Here is a 20,247-nt window from a genome sequence, read left to right on the forward strand (position 1 = left end):
TGACCAAACCGCGATGTAAGTGCAAACCCTCTGTAGTGGACTTCAATGGTGGCCAGTGGGTTGAAGGTCCAAATTTCAGTTTCAATGCAGCTTTAAAAGCAGGTGAGGAATAAGGGTCTTATCTAGCAAAACAATGTCATTTTCTTAAAATAAAATAAAATATCTATACTTTTTAACCACAAATGCTTGTCTTGCACTAGCTACAAAAAAGGTAAAACAACAACGTTGGACGAATTTGTAGCTGGAGGAGAAAATGAGATGGAGTTTTTCGCCCTGCCCTACCATTTTGAAACGAAGTACACTACGTGCGTGACCTTTCCAGTGTAATTACATAATGCATCAAGTCATGCATTCACAGAACTAGTTCAAGACAAGCATTTGTGGTTGAAAAGTATATCGTTTTATGGCAGATTCTGCAAAGGGTCAATTGCATCCCAACATGCTAAATTATTGATTTAAATGCACAAAATGCTAAAACATCAAACAGGACACAGTAGACAGTCTGTTATCGTCATTTTATTTATATATATTTTTTCTCCAACATTTTTCAAAGCTAAAATAAGACACACACAAGGGTATGGTGCATTAGTATTTGCATATGTTATTTTCTCATTATCAAAACAGATCGAAAGAGATGAACTTCACAGAAAAACAGACATTCAAATGGAAAGATAACGAATGCTATTAAAGGCATCAGATCTGAAATGTCACACAGATTAGTTCCAATTCCCTTCAGAACACTCCCCAGTTTCAAACACAGTGACATAATCTATGCACAGAAATATTTACCCTGTAAAATTTCAACAGTTTGAATTAACAATGTGCCAAGTACCTATGCATCAACAACGTATGATGCTATATTAAGACGCATGACCCATTTAACAACAACTTTGATAAATACTGCATTGTTATATTGGCGGCATGAAACAAAGCCAAGCATCAACCACTTCTCAACTCAAAAACTCTCAGAAAGGGTCGCTGACTTGACTGCACTGCCAGAGCTGATAACATCGAACGCTTCTCCAGAGATTTTAAAAGTCCAAACACCAACAATAAGCTTCCCTCTCCCAACAAACCTCCTAGTTTTGTGCCTCTCAAATAAACTCCTTTGTGCTGTGCTCGTGTAAACTGAGATGTATTAGTCAAATAACACAAAGGAACAATCTCAAATATGACTGTGGTGATGAGATAGACGATTGTGCTCTAAAATCTACATCTAAACAGCATTAGCTCTGTTTTAATGGCAACATCCGTTTGAAGGGACGATCATCACATTTATAAGCCTATACGATTCACACGCTCCAGTTTCCACCTTGGGATGTTATAATAAACGATGAGAAAATATCAACGTTGCAGCTATTGGTCCTCGTGAAGAATTGGTCTACTTAGAGTCAAGACTGTTAAAACCATTTCAGACGCACCCCAATGGACCTCTTTTGCCGCAACAGCCGCGCGTCTCGTAGATTTCAGGCTGAGTGCTTTCAATTACTCGAATGCCGTTGAATAAAACCTCTCATTATCTATTACGAATTATATCAATCGTGTTCAACAAGGGAAATTAGAGAATAACGCCGTTCGGTGTCACTACAGCAGCCGTGAGACATCTGCTGCTAAGGGGAATGTAACAGGACAGTGAAATAAATTCACATTAAAAGAGGAATTGGAACACAAGCACTAGATGCGCCCTGGGAAAATGACGTTCCCCTATAAAGCCTGTGCTCCAACTCTATGTGCCCCAAAGCTGCTGCGGAGTCTATAAGTGCTCTTGAATATAGAGTCATCGATCCTCGTTGGCCTCAATAGAGCTCACTTCAGTCCAAACCACCTGGGTAACTATTCTCCACCTTTACATGATGCACAGCTCAAGTGAAAGACTCAGGAGACGAGGTCGGATCTGTTCTTGCACTTATTTTTCCAGCGACAAAGCAGTCTAGGCCATTGGTCAGAACATTGGGCCATTTGTCTTCAAATAAATTGAATTTCGCTTGGTAATTCAAGTAAGATACTCTGTGCCATAAGACGTTTATATGTAAGGGAAGGATTGTGCATGATTTTTTGAGATTTTTTTTCCAGTCATAGTGCTTTGAGTTTATGTAAACTATCATGACCAAAGTGATGAAACATCTGTGTGCAATATTTAACATGATTAGGAATGCATCTAATTAAGTCTCTTTCTGTCATTAATTTATTGCTCGTTTTATTTTCAGTGTAAATCTTTTCGTTTTCACTACATTCATTAATACTAATTAAAGACTGACAAACATTTCTGTCAACATCTTAACACTAGCTCACATCCTTATCACGTATAAATTAAACAGTGATTGAGGATTGCAGAAGCACATTGACACTAAAGTCGAAAGTAAAAACGTTTTCAGATTCATTGAGATTTCGTAAAAATAAGCTCAACTTTTCTCCCTTAATGCGTGCTGCTTCTAAAAGATGTTAAACTTTGTATGTAACTGAGTGTGTGTATGTGTGTGTTTGTGTGTGTTTGCATGTGTGAGGGCCTTGCAGGGATTGGCAGTGGTGGTGTTTATGTTCCCTGCTGTTGGCCTTCATGATATCTATTCGGTGATCTCCAGAATAAGGTCGTCTCCTTCCAGAGTGCTGTCGGCGGTCACGTAGATCTTAGCCACGATGCCGGAGAGCGGCGAGTTCACCACCGTCTCCATCTTCATGGCGCTGAGAACGCAGAGCGGTTGTCCTTTCTCCACCTTCTGGCCCTGCTTCACTTTCACCTCCACCACCTTGCCAGGCATGGGAGCTCCAATCTGTCCGCGAACGTCCTTCAGGGCTTTAGGGTGGAAATGCATCTCCTACGAATACAAGAATATTGATTCAGGTCAGCAGGGGTAATGGTTTTATTTACACATTGCATTTAACCAACTATTGCCAAGAAATACAGCCATGCTGAATATTGTAAGTTGTGTGTGTGTTCTGGTATGTATGGTTTATGAGGACACAAATTATGGGTACAGTGACATGGGTGCTGCAACGCAAATGGCTTAATCACATTTTTTTTTTAAAGAATTCTTTTCTGATTTCTATATCAGATAAATGCTGTTCTTCTGAACTTTCTATTCATCAAATAAACCTGAAACAATTCTGCTGTTTTCAACATCATAATAACAATACATGTTTTTTTTAGCAGCAAAATATTAGAATGATTTTTGAAGGACCATCTAACTGGAGTAATGATGCCAAAAATTCAGCTTTGAAATCACAGGAATAAATTACATTTTAAAACATTAAAATAGAAAAGTTATTTTAAATATTTAAAAAAATATTTCAGAATGGTACGGTTTTTGCTGTACTTTGGATCAAAATGCAGGCTTGGTGAGCAGAAGAGACTTCTTTCAAAAAAAAAAAAATATATATGTGTCTGTATACATATATATATATACACACACACACACGTTCATTTGTTTTTGTGAATTGTGGGGGACTTCTATAGTTTTTATGCTGGCTGGTTGCGATTGCAGGCCGGTCCCCACAATGTCAAAAATTTCAGGTTTTAGTGTCCTTGTGGGGACATTTGTAGCAAAAACAAGTACACACACACACACACACACACACACTTGTTATATATGTATGTATATATATATGTATATATATATATATATATATATATATATATATATATATATATATATATATATATATATATATATATATATATATATATATATATATATATATATATATATATATATATATATATATATATATACACACACACATATATATATATATATATATACACATATATATATATATATATATACACACATATATACAGTACCGTGCAAAAGTCTTAGGCCACTAGTATTTTCATCAGCTAAAAAATGGTTTAAAGTCAGTTAAAGTCAGTCTTTTTCTGTAGTGTGACAGTAGGAAATATCAGTTTACATTTCTAAACATTCATTTTGCCATTAATTATAATAATCCAGTGAGATTTTTGTATGGAGCACAGGCTGTTGTCAGACTCCTTGTGCAAACAGAGATGTGATCTCTCCATCATTCAATCCAGTCTGTCTTAAGAAACAGAAAAAACGGAGACAGACTAAATCCAGAAGAACTGTGGCAACATCTCCAAGATGCTTTAAGAGACCTACACCTACAAAGCTACAGTACTGTTAAAATTTTTAGACAGTTAGGCACATAAAATGAGGATGCTGTCAAAAACAATGTCATAAATAGATTTTCTTTATCAATGAGCTTCTATTAACTAAAATAAATAGGCATTTGATGTGACCATCCTTTGCGTTTAAAGCAGCTTTTGCCCTATGTGCACTTGTGCATAGTTTTTCAGGTAGCTTTGCAGGTAGGTTACTTAAAACATTTTGGAGATGTTGCCACAGTTCTTCTGGATTTAGTCTGTCTCAGTTTTTCAGTTCTTCATGTCATTCCAGAGACAGACTGGATGATGGTGAGATCACATGTCTGTGCGGAGCACTGGCTGTTGTCAGACTCCTTGTGCAAACAAAAATCTCACTAGATTATTACAATTAATGGCAAACAGAATGTTTGGAAATGTAAACTGATATTTTTTACTGACACACTACAGCAAAAGATAGAAATAACTTACTTTAAACCATTTTTTAGCTGGTGAAAATACTAGTGGCCTAAGACTTTTGCACAGTACTGTGTACATACATACATATATATATATATACACATATATATATATATATATATATATATATATATATCTCCACGTGTTAAAATCTTGAAAACATAACAATGCCACTAGACAGCAATAACACTAGAATATACTGGGAAATTTAACACGTACATACAGTATGGAGTTACATATGAAAGCTACACATTAAATATCCATTAACAAATATCATTTAGCACATTAACTATGGCAGCCTAACACACTAAAACAAGTTAAATAAACTGAAACTAGAAAATGCGTGGGAAAACTACACTAGACAGAAAATAGAAATAAAAGCTATAACTAAAACTATAAAACTAATGGCTGGTTTCATGTGATAGTAAAATCTGTACAAACACTGTCATCTTGACAATACTGCTGTCAGGACACTGGATGTGGCTCATAAAATCTGTACCAAATTTGTTTACATCATTTACATGTTTTAAGTCCTGTCATTCCACCCTCAAGCAGCTGGTTCAAAGTTTCACTAAAAGAAAAAGAAAGAAAAACAAAACAAAACAAAAAAAATCCAGAAACACACCTTCATGGCGACTGTGTCTTTGACCAAGACAGATCTCAGCTGACCATTGAGTTCAAAGAACACCTCTCTCTGACCAGCTTTATTAAGGTCTCCTAGAGCCAGAGCCTTGATATGAAGCGTCTTGCCTCGCTCCAACTCCACCTGAGACAGACAGCAAAGATATGAGAAGATGAAATAAAGAATTTATGGTTGAAATTTAGGAATGACACTTCTAATCATGGATGACAGGAAGATTTATGGCATGGTAAAGCAAATAAAAATGTGAAGCTACTTCTGTTTAATAATTGGAAATGTTTGATTTATTAAAAAAGAAAATCCTTCCACCTCAAACTCTTCAGCAATCTTGGGTCCGTCCAGGAAGAGCCTAGTGTCCAGACAATCCACAGGCCCAAAGGTTCTGGTGAATTCTTTGAACTCCTGGAACACTTTGGGGTACATGGCTGCAGACATCACATCCTCCGGGGTGATTTCATCACCGTGAGCATCCCGCAGCTGCTTCTCCAAGGCCTGGAAATCCATGGGGGGCAGGGAGGCTCCGGGACGTCCTTCCACACGGGGAAGAGACTTCAAAACCTGTGGCACAAATAAGCGATGAGAACCTGAGAAAAGAGCAGGTGCCTGAACACATAATAAACGTATATTTCCTCTCTGTATTTTCAAGCTGCTCGCAAGTGGATGATGTAGAGCGTTCGCAATCCCCCTGAGCCCCACAGTGAATCCGAGAATATTTATAACCGATCATTACCAGGAGCAGGATTAATCCCTCCCTATTGCTTCATTTAAATGAATTTAAGAGGCTGGAGAATCAAGTGCGAGAAGCGAAGAATTAAACTCGAAATGACGAAATGTACATTTTTTTATTCGGCAAAACAAAGAAAGACCGCAGACCTAAATAAAACGGTTTTACACAAGCAAAAAAACGTTTGCATAATGACGAACGGTATTAATGTTACAAAACAGATGGGAAAAAATAAGGCCACGTTGCTCAAATATGTTTGTTATCTAAATTACATGCAAAGCAGATGGCCTACTAATTCGGAAAAAGAGACATTGTAAATAAATTAGCTGCAGACTTGCATGCACAGAAAAGCTTTAACGCAGGCATTGTTCATTTCTGATGTGAGAAACATTTGTCAGGGAAACAGCTAATCTTGCACAGGAATGGCTGCTGGGTAATTGGGGCGTTCAAGACAAAAGGAATGACATGGTTTTGCCTTGCGTATCTCTGACAAGCACAACACAGCGTTAATGCACTCTAGAGACTGTAGGGAAACCCTCTCAGGACAGACTTCACTGCAATCAACTGAATCTCTTCCGTGAGAGAGCAAAAGCTTATTTTGCTCACAGCAGAAAAGTTCAATAACTTGTATTTATGCAGTACTGTACAAAACAGGTTCTTCTCTTCTTTCTGATTTCAGCTTAAGCTAAGCAGAGACTTAAACTTAAATTCAACTTTAGTCATTTAAATAATCAATTCTAAATCTTTCCTCTGACCCTTTCATCTTCGTACCAACCCCTGGCCCCAAACAAGACCTTCATTTCATATTTCTAACCCTGTGGCAATACAGAAACTTCTTATCTTAATTCTTGACTAAAGATTCGGGAAAAGTTAAGTTTTCTTAAGTGAAATCACTATGGTTAGGGTAGGATAGGATACTGAGTTAAAGGGATAGTTCACCCAAAAATGAAAATTCTGTCATTGATTACTCACCCTCATGTCATTTCAAACCCGTAAAACCTTCAGAACACGAAATTTCAACACCAAGAAAGGTAGTAAGGACATTATTAAAACAATCCATGTGAAATTATTAGTTCAACCTTGATTTTATGAAGCTACGAGAAGACTTTTTGTGCATATGTGTTGTGATACTTTCGTGAACGCGTCAAAGACTAACATGGAAGAGAAGAAATTGTTGAAAAAAGTCATTATTTTTTGTTTTCTTTGTGCACAAAAAGTATTCTTGTAGTTTCGTAAATTGTGTCAGCTGTGTTGCTGTCTATGGAGGGTCAGAAAGCTCTCGGATGTCGTCAAAAATATCTTAATTTTTGTTCTGAAGATGAACAATGGTCTTACAGGTTTGAAACGACATGAGTATGAGGAATTAATGACAGAGTTTTCATTTTTGGGTGAACTATCCCTTTTAGGGCTGGTCACACTAGACTTTGAGAATGCAAAGATTGTTCTGACACTGCAACAGATATGACGTCACGCTTTGTGGTGCCAAAAATTCAACATAAAACCCATAATAATAAAAATCTAAAATGTAAAAATATACAGTCTACTTCACTTTCATGCATGCTGCAAACCTGCAGCTGTAAAGTTTGTGTTTTTGGTTCAGTTACATCCTGGTCACACATCTTCATGTAATACCAGGGTTATTATAGTTAACTAAAACTAAAACCATAAAAGTATCATTTTCGTTATTTGAAATAAAATAAACATTAACTGAAACAAAAATAAATGAAATAAAATAAACTTTTATATCAGCTAGTGGCCAAAGCAAAATTTCTCATTTTCATTTAGTTCAACTTAATGTACTAAAATAACTAAAATTAAAAAAAATAAAATAATCACAAACTTATAACATATAACTTATATACAAACTAAATGTATATCAATTACCTTTATGAAAAAAGACATTTAGCAATCCTGTAACCACCTAAATCAATTATTTAAAAAAGCATTTTTGGCAAATCCAGGTAATTTAAAATAGAAATATTAAGTTTTTAACATTTGTGACTGTTATAGCACCAGCTGTGGTCCGATCTCCTTAAAACTGTGCATGCTTGTTCAGAATCACCCGTCGCATGTGCTCACCAGGTTTTGTGAAGTTTTGAGTTTTCCTTTAGGCTTTGTAGGATTTTGGGTAAATTTAGACAGGCCTCTTTTCTAAACTACGCCATTATAGCTTCCCCAAATTTCTGATAATTATTGACCCTCTAGAGTCCAGAGTTGTCCGGAATGAGGAGTTCTATCATATGATGCGATTACTGCGTGTATGTGCAAAAAAACTGATTTCTTTCAAATTTCGCACAGACCTTTGAGGCCGTGAGTCAAACAGGCCCACCAAGATTTGTTCCGATCGACCTCCGTTAACCTTGTCTAATAGGTGCTCAAAATTCATTGGCCAATGGTGGCCATGTTATTTTGCGGTACGCAAATGTCCTTATAGACATTTGTGGCACTTTGGACCAAGACTGTGCACAGCAATTTTCATGCTGGTAGGACAAATTGTTGTGTACGTACAGCCATTTTTATGTTTTTTGCCTCTTATAGCGCCACCAAGTGGCCAATCTCTGGGATTTTTGTCCTGTGACCTCAGATTGAGCTCTTACATAAGTGTTCTGAGTTTGGCGAACATATCTCATTTCATTCAGGGGTTATAAGCATTTTACTAAAAGTGGCCCTGCCCCTTGCAAACATTTTGCCGTCCATTTGCAACGATGCGTCAAAAGTTAAACTTTTTTGGATTATTATAGATATTCACTCTCCAGAGAATCTTCCTGCACTAGTTTGGAATCTTCGTTTTTTTGTGTGAACTATCCTTTTAAGAACGGAATTTGCCCCCTCGTAAAGACCACAGCTGTAAATATATATTTAAATGCATAGCTGTCTAGAATTTCATAAGCAACCTGGTCACACTAGCTGTATTTCAGCAGCTTGAGTGAGAAATACACCGTCATTCGTACCTTTGACCTGAAGGGCTCCGGGAAGCCTCCATGGGGGATGCCGATATGTCCTTGCAGGAACTCCACCACGGAGAGAGGGAAAGACAGCTCATCTGCTCTCTCCTCCACCTCTGCCCGAGTCAGAGAGTTCTGCACCATGAACTGCGCCAGATCGCCCACAATCTTAGAGGAGGGTGTCACCTGAAGAAAGGGGAGGAGAGAAGGACAGATAAGCGAGAAAGGAAAGACATGCTTGCTTAGGCCTCCATCGATACATCTCAGCTCTCTGCCAGGCTTATCCGCCCTCAGGCCGTCCGGCCAATCTGAAGTAGGAATAGAGAGGAGACAGAGTGCAGTGGCAAAGAGAAACATGGCTTAGGGAGCAGATAACACTGGTCGTAAGGACAATAGGGAAAAAGAATGGGAGAAAAAGAGAACGCGAGTCGGTAATGAAACGCGTTGTATGTTAAGCAGCGCGCCGCTCGGCCTCCGATATTGACAATATTAACAGCGAGGGGACTGCGAGAACAGAAAGCCGACTATCTTCGATCATTTAATTAAGCCCAGGGAAATGAAAAGCAGCAAGGCGAGACCAAACGCTCGCAGACGCCTTTGATTGGAGGAGATCAGTCAGAGCCTCTCTGAAACACAACAGATAAGCTTTGCTTAAAGCTCTTCCCAGTTGATCTGTCTCTGGGCAATAGGAGACAGGGACAGGATTATTTATTCGCTCCTTCTTTCTGCCCCTCTTTTTTGCCAAGTTATTTTTATTCAATTTCATCTAGAGATTGAGACGGTTGCAACGGAATAAGAGGGATGAGGAGGTGGAAGGAGAAAAGAGAGAGGAGAGCAGGCAATTAAATCCGCGATTCAGAGAGGAGCTCTCGGGTCCACGGTGCTCATGATCTTGTGAGCGTGAGCGGATTTCAAGAGTGAGGGTGAGACCCTTCTGAGCGCAGGGGGTGATAATTAAGCCCTATTTAACTGGGGAGAATGTTGCATATGAGCGATTTAAATGCCGGCGTTCGTGGTGGTCACGTGACGCGATTACGGCGTTTGAACAATCTTAAACGTTCCATTCATTGATGAATAAAGCAGCACTTCTGCATGAATTTAAAGCATAACGCATATTTGCTAATCTCAAATGATTGGCTTCCAACTTTGAATGCAATGAAGGGGTGAAATCTGATTTAAATCTTTGAAAGGACTGATTATGGACTGGGAATCTTAAAAATGAACTGGATATCATAGGAAGTAAAGAATATGAAATTGGATTTTACGTCAAAAGAGCCAGACTGAATGCTGGTTAACCACTTATTTCCACTATCCAGTATCTTGCTGAATAAGGACATAATATTTTTGATCGAAACATATTCCAAAGCAGTAAATGTTCTAAATATATTATATTTTATGTTATATTTATAAATATTATATTTTATGAATAGAACTTGATTTTAATACAAATTACTGTAATAAATAGCATCTTTTATCAACCTAGAGTAGTTCACATGAAACACTTTTGGGAAATTGACGTGGTGACGTGGCATTGGGTTGACATCAGTTTAAAACAGTCAAAAGCAAAATTATTTTATAATTATCAAACAAGCAGCTTTTATGAGCTCATATTAAGTAGGAGTTTGATGATTTTTATAGTTTGATTTTGTTAATAAATTTTGTATTCTATTTTTGGCTTTCTCAAGTGTCACTGCTTTTGTTGCATCCCTTTCTAGCCACAGGCTTTACAAATGGGGGCTTGTCTGGGATACACAAAGTATTTTTACTGTAATACTTATACAGTATTAATTAGTATAAAACAAAATAAATTTTTAATAAGTCTAAAAGTGACGTTGAGTGTTATAAAGGTGCTATATAAATAAAAAAAAACAATCTATTATGAATATAATCATTAAATTTTTAATTTGTCACCCCAAAGGAACATTTAAAATGACCTAGTTAAGGACAAAGAATTAAAAAAAGGGACAGAAGAAAAGAACCACGGGGTGAAATAAATGGGGGCTCGTCCGGGATACACAAAATATTTTTACTATAATACTTAATAATATTGTATAATACAATATTCATTAGTATAAAACAAAATATATTTCTAATAACTTTGAAGTAATGTTGAGTGTTATAACGGTGCTATATAAATAAAACAATTATCTATTATGAATGTCATCATTAGAATTTTCATTTGTCACATCAAAGGAACATTTAAAATGACCTAGTTAAGGAAAAATAATTAAAAAGAGGGACAGACTGAAGTAAAGAGCCATAGGGCGTAACGAATTAGGGCTTGTCCAGGATACACCAAATATTTTTACTTTAATACTTATACAGTAATTCATTAGTATAAAACAAAATATATTTCTAATAAGTCTAAAAGTAACGCTGAGTGTTAAAAAGGTGCTATATGAATAAAACAATGATCTATTATGAATTTCATCATTACAATTTTCATTTGTCATACCAAAGGAACATTTAAAATTACCTAGTTAAGAAAAAAGAATTAAAAAGAGGGACAGACTGAAGAAAAGAGCCACGGGATGAAACAAATGGGGGCTCGTCCGGGATACACAAAATATTTCTACTATAATATTTACACAATATTCATTAGTATAAAACAAAATAAATTTTTAATAAGTCTAAAAGTGATGTTGAGTGTTATAAAGGTACTATATAAATAAAAAAAAAAAACGATCTATTATGAATATAATCATTAACATTTTAATTTGTCACACCAAAGGAACATTTAAAATGACCTAGTTAAGGAAAAAGAATTAAAAAGAGGGACAGAGGAAAAGAACCACGGGGCGAAATTAATGGGGGCTCGTCCGGGATACACAAAATATTTTTACTATAATACTTACACAATATTCATTAGTATAAAACAAAATATATTTCTAATAACTCTAAAAGTAACGTTGAGTGTTAAAAAGGTGCTATATGAATAAAACAATGATCTATTATGAATATCATCATTACAATTTTCATTTGTCATACCAAAGGAACATTTAAAATAGCCTAGTAAAGGAAAAACAATTAAAAAGAGGGACAGACTGAAGAAAAGAGACACTGGACGAAACAAATGGGGGCTCGTCCGGGATACACAAAATATTTCTGCTATAATACTTACACAATATTCAATATTTACAATATTTACTTACACAATATTACACAATATTTATATATAGTATAAAACAAAACATATTTCTAATAAGTCTAAAGTGACGTTGAGTGTTATAAAGGTTCTACATAAATAAAACAGTTATCTGTTATGAATATTATCATTACAATTTTCATTTGTCACACCAAAGGAACATTTAAAATGGCCTAGTAAAGGAAAAACAATTAAAAGGGGAGTCAGACTGAAGAGCCACGGGGCGTAACGAATGAGGGCTCATCCGGGATACACCAAATATTTTTACTTTAATACTTATACAGTATTCATTAGTATAAAACAAAATATAATCCTAATAAGTCTAAAAGTAACGTTGAGTGTTAAAAAGGTGCTATATGAATAAAACTATTATTTATTATAAATATCATCATCACAATTTTCATTTGTCACACCAAAGGAACACTAGGAATAAAGAAAAAAGGTTAAAATAGGGGGACAAAGACAATAATTGTGAAATCTAAAAAATAGATTTGTTTCATTGACATGTCAACTATCGTTATAACTGCCTCTCAGAAATATAACTTCAATGTTATATTTATCTTTAGTTTCCAAGATACTAAAGGCTTGAGTGGATTTTATGCTGATAATTATATCTTAGGATAGATTTCTCAGATGACTGACAATTTTTTAAAAGCTATAAAGCTGTCTCTTCAGAGATGGCTTTTATTATTTGAAGAGCTAGAGTGTTTTGAAGCGATTACGTGCCAGGACCTGACGTTTCGAATGTACTAGTTTCCACAAAAAAAAAAAGGAAAATTAAGAATCTATTCCAGTTCAAAATTAGAAGAAAACAACTGCAAAATCCTCTGGCACAAACATCTATCTTTTATTTTTCTAAGGGTGTTCAATGTGGTAGCAAAACGTTTTAAAAACCAAACTGGCCAACACAGCCTTTGAATAAAATATGCGAACCAGATGTAACAAGCACAAGTCTAGTTAGAACTGAATATTTTGTACAATGTGCATGTGTGCACTGACCAAAATAACTCAAATTATAACAAAAAAAAAAAAACTTTCTAAGAAGCAAGCTGGGAAACGGACACGCGTGACAATAAATGGAATGACTCAGAGAACACGAGCATTTGACAACATCACGACTCTGTCTTCAAGCGTGTGAAACAGAACATCTGAGGAAAAGACGTCGACCTAATTAGCTAAAAGGTGTGATGTCTTTGGTTCCATATAAAGACTAGAGAAATGTAAATGTCTGATTTCAGAGAGACTGAAGATCTAGAGAAGCAATAACAGACATGAAGGGTTAAAGGAGTTTATCATAACACTTAGCACATTAATGCACCGTGTACTACTACATTAATATTTTCTATTTGAGTCATCACGTCTAAAACCGTAGTATTATGACATTTCATAAGAAATAAGCTGACCTGATTTCTCATCTGACAATCGGTGAATAGTGTAAAAGTGACGGCATACTTTTCAGTACCCTTGGTTCTGAAAGCATTTTTTCCATTCATTTTCAACAAAAGGATTTCTATTAAAGAACTCAGTATAAAACCAATTACAGTGGGTTCAGAGAAGGATTACAACAATGAAGTTTTTGATTTAAAATATAAACAAAAAATGTATTTTAAGTGTACATGGGAGTCAGTCTTTGCCACTTTTTGCTAGAATTTCTATCCCATCTCTTATTAATCATTCCAGATTTATGGTTGTAGTTTGTCACAAATTGGACAACTTGACAGTTGCATTAAAAGTATGTTTGAATATGCAAATAAAGAATATGTGCTTACTTTGATGAGGTCACCGAGCAGCTTGTTGGCTTCTGTGTAGGCTTTCTTCACCTCCTTAAACTTGTTCCCCAGCCCCATACTGTGTGCTTGAAAGTGGAGATTGGTGTACTGGCCACCTGGGATCTCGTTCTCATACACATCAGCATTCCCAGACTTCATGGTGGCAGTGCAGTCAAACGGAGCATAAAGGCCTCGGGTCACCTCCCAATACTCACTGTAGTCAAAGACCTTCTCAAGAGAGATGCCTGAGTAAGAGATGTGGGTGAAAAAAAAAGAACGGGAGAAAAGAAAGACAGGAGGACAGATCATTAGTCTACCAAGAGGGATAAGCAATCTGAGAACAAGTAGCACAACAAATGACTATCTGACATTAATATTTAATCAAAAATAATGAAAGTCCTTGTCTCTTTAACAGACTGCACCAGCTAATCAGGCATTCTTCCAAAGCTTTTAATCAGTCATCGAAAGCTCAGCACACAGGGGCCTGTATGTGGTAGAAGCAGGGAATTGGTGGCGGAGCATAGATTGCTTCCTGCCACTCACGGCTTCATCATTTACCAGCAGCAGTCAGTCAATTAATCAATCAATGAGGCGCGCCACTTGCAACAGAGTTTACATGCTCATTTGGCTCCCTCATCCTCACTAATTGCCCATCGCTGTGATCACAATAGTTTTCCTGTGCAAAAGATAACACGCGCACAAATACGTTCTAACGCGTGTGCGCATGAACCCGTTATCCCGGGCAACGACTGTGGAAATCACTATAACGCTCTCATAAAACTAGCTTGCATGCATTTTTCTTCTCCTGCTCGCTGCCACCCTGAATACAGGCTATTAGGTGCTATTGATGTTACGATGTAAAAGCCGTGTGTCCAGCTCGCCCCATGCAGACCAATCTATCAGCACACGTCAGTCAGTCCAGGCATTGATCTCTGGCCACACGGCCTTTATCGTGATGAACTGGCTTGAAGAGAAGACGACGAGAGACAGAGAGATACTTTGGGAGGCAGCGGGACCTGAGCAGGACAACGTGAGATTGATAGAGTGAGCGAGAAAGGCAGATTAAAAAATGACAAGGTGAGAGAGAAAGTTGAAGGAGAATCGGGAAGATGACATGATGTTATATCTATCCATCTGTCTGTCCATCCATCTAGATGGACTGATAAGTAGGCTGACAGACAGACAGACTTGGTATCTCTCATTTCACAACAAATCCTCACTCACATCTTGGTATGTTTTTGTGGGGGCAATTTCAACTGGTATTTTCCTCCTTTTTCTTCACTTTAATTCTGCGTTATCCTGTGAAAATGCATCTAAAAATAGGGAACCGGGAGATTATTTTTTTAGATTATATTTTAGTTGCCACAATGACACATTTCTGTATTATCTTGTGTTTTAAAAATTCATTAAATGATGGAAAAATTTACGGATGGATTGAAAGAAAAATTTATAATTGAATGGATGGATGAAATGAAAAATTCATGGATGGATGGAAAGGGAAATTCTTAAATTAATGGATGAAATAGAAAATTAATTGGATGGATGGATGGATGGATGTATGGATAGAATAAAAAATTCATGGATAGATGAAACTAAACTCATGGATAGATGGATGAAATGGAAAATTCATGGATGTATGAAATGAAAAATTTATGGTTGAATGGATGGATGGAATGAAAAATTCATGGATGGATGGAAAGAGAAATTCTTAAATGGATAAATAGAAAATTAAAGGATGGATGCATGGATGGATGGATGGATGGATGGAATAAAAAATTCATGGATAGATGGATGAAATGAAAAAGTCATGGATGAATGAAACAAAAAAATGTTTCATCCATCAGAATGGATGAACGGAAAGGTTCATGGATCAATGGAAAAAACTGATGGATGGATGGATAGATGGAAAGAAAAATTGGAATGGATGGAAAGGGAAATTCATAAATAGATGGATAAAACAGAAATATCATGGATAGAATAAAAATTCATTGGTAGATGTAATAAAATTCATGGATAGACGGAATTAAAAATTCATGGATGGATGAATGGAAAGAAAAAATATTGAACGGATTGATGGAATACAAAGTTATGGATGAATGGATGGACGGAAAGAAAAATTTATTAATCAATGGGTGGAATGAGACATTCGCAGATGGATAGAAAGAAAAATTCATGGATGGATTAAATGAAAAATTAATGTACGGATGAAACAAAATTCATGGATGAATGGATGGAATAAAAAATTCATGGCTGAAAAGAAAAATTCATGGATGGATGGATGGATGGATGGGCAGATGGAAAAAAACATGGATAGAAAAGAAAAGTTCATGGACGAATGGATGGAATGAAAAATTAATGGATGAATGGATGGAATGAAACATTCACGGATGGATGGAAAGAAAAATTCATGGATGGATGGATGGATGGACAGATTTAAAAAAAATCATGGACGGATAGACGGAATAAAAAATTCATGGATGAATAGATTGAAATAGAAATTCATTAATGATGGAAAAAATAATTCATGAATAGATGTGTGGAACAAAATTCATGGAAAGATGGATGGATGGATGGATGGATGGATTGAAAGAAAGAAAGAAAGAAAGAAAAAAAATGATGAAAGGATAGAACAATACAACAGAATAAATGACACAATGATAGAATGATACAACAATACAAAGAATGACACGTTAAACAGAATAGAGCAATGATAGAATAGAAAGAAAGAAAGAAAGAAAGAATGAGAGAAATAGAAAGAAAGAAAATATAGGATGCTATTCAGTCAGCAACTGTTTACAACAAACTAGATTTGCAACAAAATAGCTATCTGTGTTGGATTTTGAACATATTTTTACACAAGTGCCACATTAGAGTCACTTTGCAGGTTGTCATAACACTCAGCAGGTCTTGTTTTTTGTCATCTGTGCATGTGAATCAACACACAACATGATACTTCTTGCTGTGTAAAGGATATATAGTGAAATAGAAGCATGACAGAAAACACCAATCAAAATATAGCACGCAAACAGATGCAAGTAACAAGACCAATCAAAACTCAGTATACAAATAGCATGACAACGCCGACATCACCTTTAATTATATTTTAAACAGTGAACATTCTATCATTGTAAGTCAGAGAGAGATTCACACATCTTAAATCTTGTTTGATTTTTGGTCTATATGTTGAGAGGTTCATGCAGAGGTTCAGGGGGAGGAGAGAACAAATGGAATGTTTGGGGAATATCAATACAGCGCTGGCTTGCGAGTGCTGTAATAAGTATCGAGCATTTGTCAGCACTGTCTCTTTCTCTTCACATCAACACATACGGTAGCTTGTTAAAAAAGCTGTAAACAGGTGATTAATACTAGATGTTGCATATGGCAACAAAACAGTGCACGCAGAGACAGAGACTGCAATAACACTGCCACAGGAATCCTCCAAACAATTCAATTACCTAGGTAACACCTTCAGGAGTGGAAAAACAAAGAAACACGGGGCAGTTAGTGTGAGGGGGGTACGGATGAATCTTGTGGGAATGAAACAAACTGAATCAACAAAAGCACGAACACCTCCTCATCATGTGAGCTCTCAGATGAGTCTCCTACTGCCAAAGTCACACATCCACGCCATGTGGAGCTCCAGAAGAGGGGGTTGTATCTATACATAAAGGATGGACTTTCATAGAAAGAACAACCAGGGCTTTCTGGGATGTGGACAGCCATTCACTGCCATTATAAAGCTTGGAAGAGCCAGGACATTTTTTAATAGAACTCCAGTTGCATTCATCTGAAAGAAGAAAGTCATATACACCTAGGATGGCTTGGGGTAGTTTTAATTTTTGGGTGAACTGTTTCTTTAAGACACATTAACTTGAGAACTATAACTTACTGTCATCCAGATTAATAATATTAACGTAATAATCCCTAGTTGCATAGAAACAATATCCACAAATGAATCACAGCCGTGTTGGTATTCAGTCCAACAGTACTTTTCCTTGAGTGATGTTAATTATACAGTCAACAGGATGTCAGAAATGTTGACATTTGCTGTGGCAGTATGAAGCAGCCTTAATGAAGTAGATCTTCGTGCCACTGGTCACTACAGCGGCAGGTGACACAGTGACCCATGGTCGGACAGATGGTCTCCCACACCGACCGTACTGAACAGTCTCCGGCCACACACACACCCTACTGCGAGACGGCCCAACGGGGCACGAGACTCATCAGTGAAGGTTAAGCACCAGCAGCCACAGTAATGTCACAATTAAGGAAAGGTCAAGAGGTCAGCCACCAACATCCAAATGATGTCTGTCTGCTCTGACCCTTCTCTCTATTCTTTTCATTCGCCCCAACATCATTTTCTTTCTCTTCTCCTTCTTTCCAAAAGCTGAATGGCCGTGCTGTGTTATCATTTTTTCCCATTTCTTTCATTACCACTCTTGCCCTGCTTTGTTTGCTTTTCTTCTTCTTTTAGCTGACTTTCCATGACCTCATTCGCCCCCGGATTATGAAGAAGGGGAAAGAAATATTAAGTGAACGAAAGTGTGGGAGCATTTGCATAGAATGAGGCATAGCAGCTGAAAAATAGTGTAAAACAAGTGTGTTGAATATTAAATACCACGCATTTCGGGTTGCGAGAAGAGTTTCACAACTGCAGTAGGATGAGGAGTAATTGTTCATGAAAATAGCTTTTATGATAGAAGAAGAATGTTTACATCATGTTCTCTTTAACATATGACCTGGAAAATGAGTGATGGGCTGTATCATGGAAACTCAGGCAAACTAAAATAAATGAGGAGCTGTTTTATGCACACAGAAAACAACAGAAAACAAAACAAGCAATTAATCACTCTAACACCATGTTCTAACCAGGAAGAGACAGAGTTGCCAGAAACTAACAATTTTGCTTTCCTAAATTAATGCAAAACTGTTAAGTAACTTGTCAATCACAGTCATCAGGACATGTTTACTTTTTAATATTTTGGTTGTATACTGTTTAATGTACTGCAGTTCTGTGGAGCAAAATTGTGGACCAATGAGATTCCATAGTGGGGCAAGCCAGTGGTATCTTTTATCTCTCTCTCGCTCCCTCTGTCTTTAGCAATCTCTCCACCCATCTACCTTTCTACACGTCTACCAATCTTCAAATGTGTCTAACTACCTACCCATCTGTCTGTTTGTCTGTCTACCATCCATGAATATCTATCTCTCTATGTCTCTCTAAACATAACCACATCCATCCACTCATTCATACTATCTATCCTTACATCTGTCTATCTACCATCTAACCTTCTATTCATCTACCTGTCTATCTGTTTGTTTGTCTGTCCATCTATCCTTCTATCTATTCATCTAACTATCCATCCATCCATCCATCGTATCTATCATTACATCATCAACTTCTAACCCATCTACTTATCTATCTGTTTGTCCATCTATCCTTCTATCTAACCATCTAGCTATCCATCCATCCATCCTTACATCCATCTACCATCTAACCTTCTATTTATCTACCTGTTCATCTATCCTATCTATCCATCCATCATCCACCCACCTACCCATTTACCATCCATCTGTCCATTGATCCATCTCTATAAACATAACCACATCAATCCACCCATACACAGTATTTATCCTTACATCTGTCTATCTACCCATCGATCTGTCCATTCATCTATCCTTTTATCTATCCATCTTATCATCTGTTCATCCATCCATCATCCCTCTACCTGTTCATCTATCTAGCCTTCATCTATCTACCATCCATCCGTCTCTATAAACATAACCACATCCATCCACCCATACATAGTATCTATCTTTACGTCTGTCTATCTACCCTTCTATTCATCTACTCATCTGTTTGTCAGTCCATCTATCCTTCTATCTATCTGTCTAACTATTCATCCATCTATCATCCAGCCAGCCATCCATACATCCATCTATCTACCATTTAACCTTCTATTCATCTACCTGTCCATCTATCCTTCTATCCTTCTGTCATCCACCCACCTACCCATTTACCATCCATCTGTCCATTGTTCCGTCTCTATAAACATAACCACACCCATCCACCCATACATAGTATCTATCCTTACATCTGTCTATCTACCCTTCTGTTCATCTACCCATCTATCTGTTTGTCCATCCATCTATCCTTTTATCTATCATCTATTCATCCATCCATCCATCCATCCATTCATCCATCCACCTGTTCATCTATCTATCTAGCCACCCATTTATTTATTCGTCTGTGTCAACCTAACCACATCTATCCATCCATCCATCTCTTTATATCCATCTATCTACTATCTAACCTTCTATTCATCTACCTGTTCTATTTGTTTATCTGTCCATCTATCCTTCTTCCTATCCATCTAACTAACTATTGATCCATCTGTCATCCATCCACCTACCTATTTACCATCCATCCATCGTTCCATCTCTATAA

At 36.8% G+C, this 20,247-nt stretch overlaps 1 protein-coding gene across 1 annotated transcript in view; it reads right to left on the minus strand.

Moving 5' to 3' along the window:
- Positions 1–496: 496 nt before the first annotated feature.
- pcxa (pyruvate carboxylase a) overlaps positions 497–20,247 on the minus strand; it is a 180,000-nt gene continuing 160,249 nt past the window's right edge. Inside the window, exons 17-21 of the mRNA XM_051094056.1 lie at positions 13,800–14,044; positions 8,892–9,071; positions 5,526–5,774; positions 5,202–5,342; positions 497–2,816 (exon numbers count right to left, since the gene is read on the minus strand). Coding sequence (XP_050950013.1) covers positions 2,565–2,816; positions 5,202–5,342; positions 5,526–5,774; positions 8,892–9,071; positions 13,800–14,044 — 1,067 coding nt within the window. The 3' untranslated portion in view covers positions 497–2,564. The remainder of the gene's footprint in view (positions 2,817–5,201; positions 5,343–5,525; positions 5,775–8,891; positions 9,072–13,799; positions 14,045–20,247) is intronic.

The sequence above is a fragment of the Labeo rohita genome, chromosome 21, assembly GCF_022985175.1.
Source record: "Labeo rohita strain BAU-BD-2019 chromosome 21, IGBB_LRoh.1.0, whole genome shotgun sequence".
In the NCBI taxonomy this organism is placed as follows: domain Eukaryota; kingdom Metazoa; phylum Chordata; class Actinopteri; order Cypriniformes; family Cyprinidae; genus Labeo; species Labeo rohita.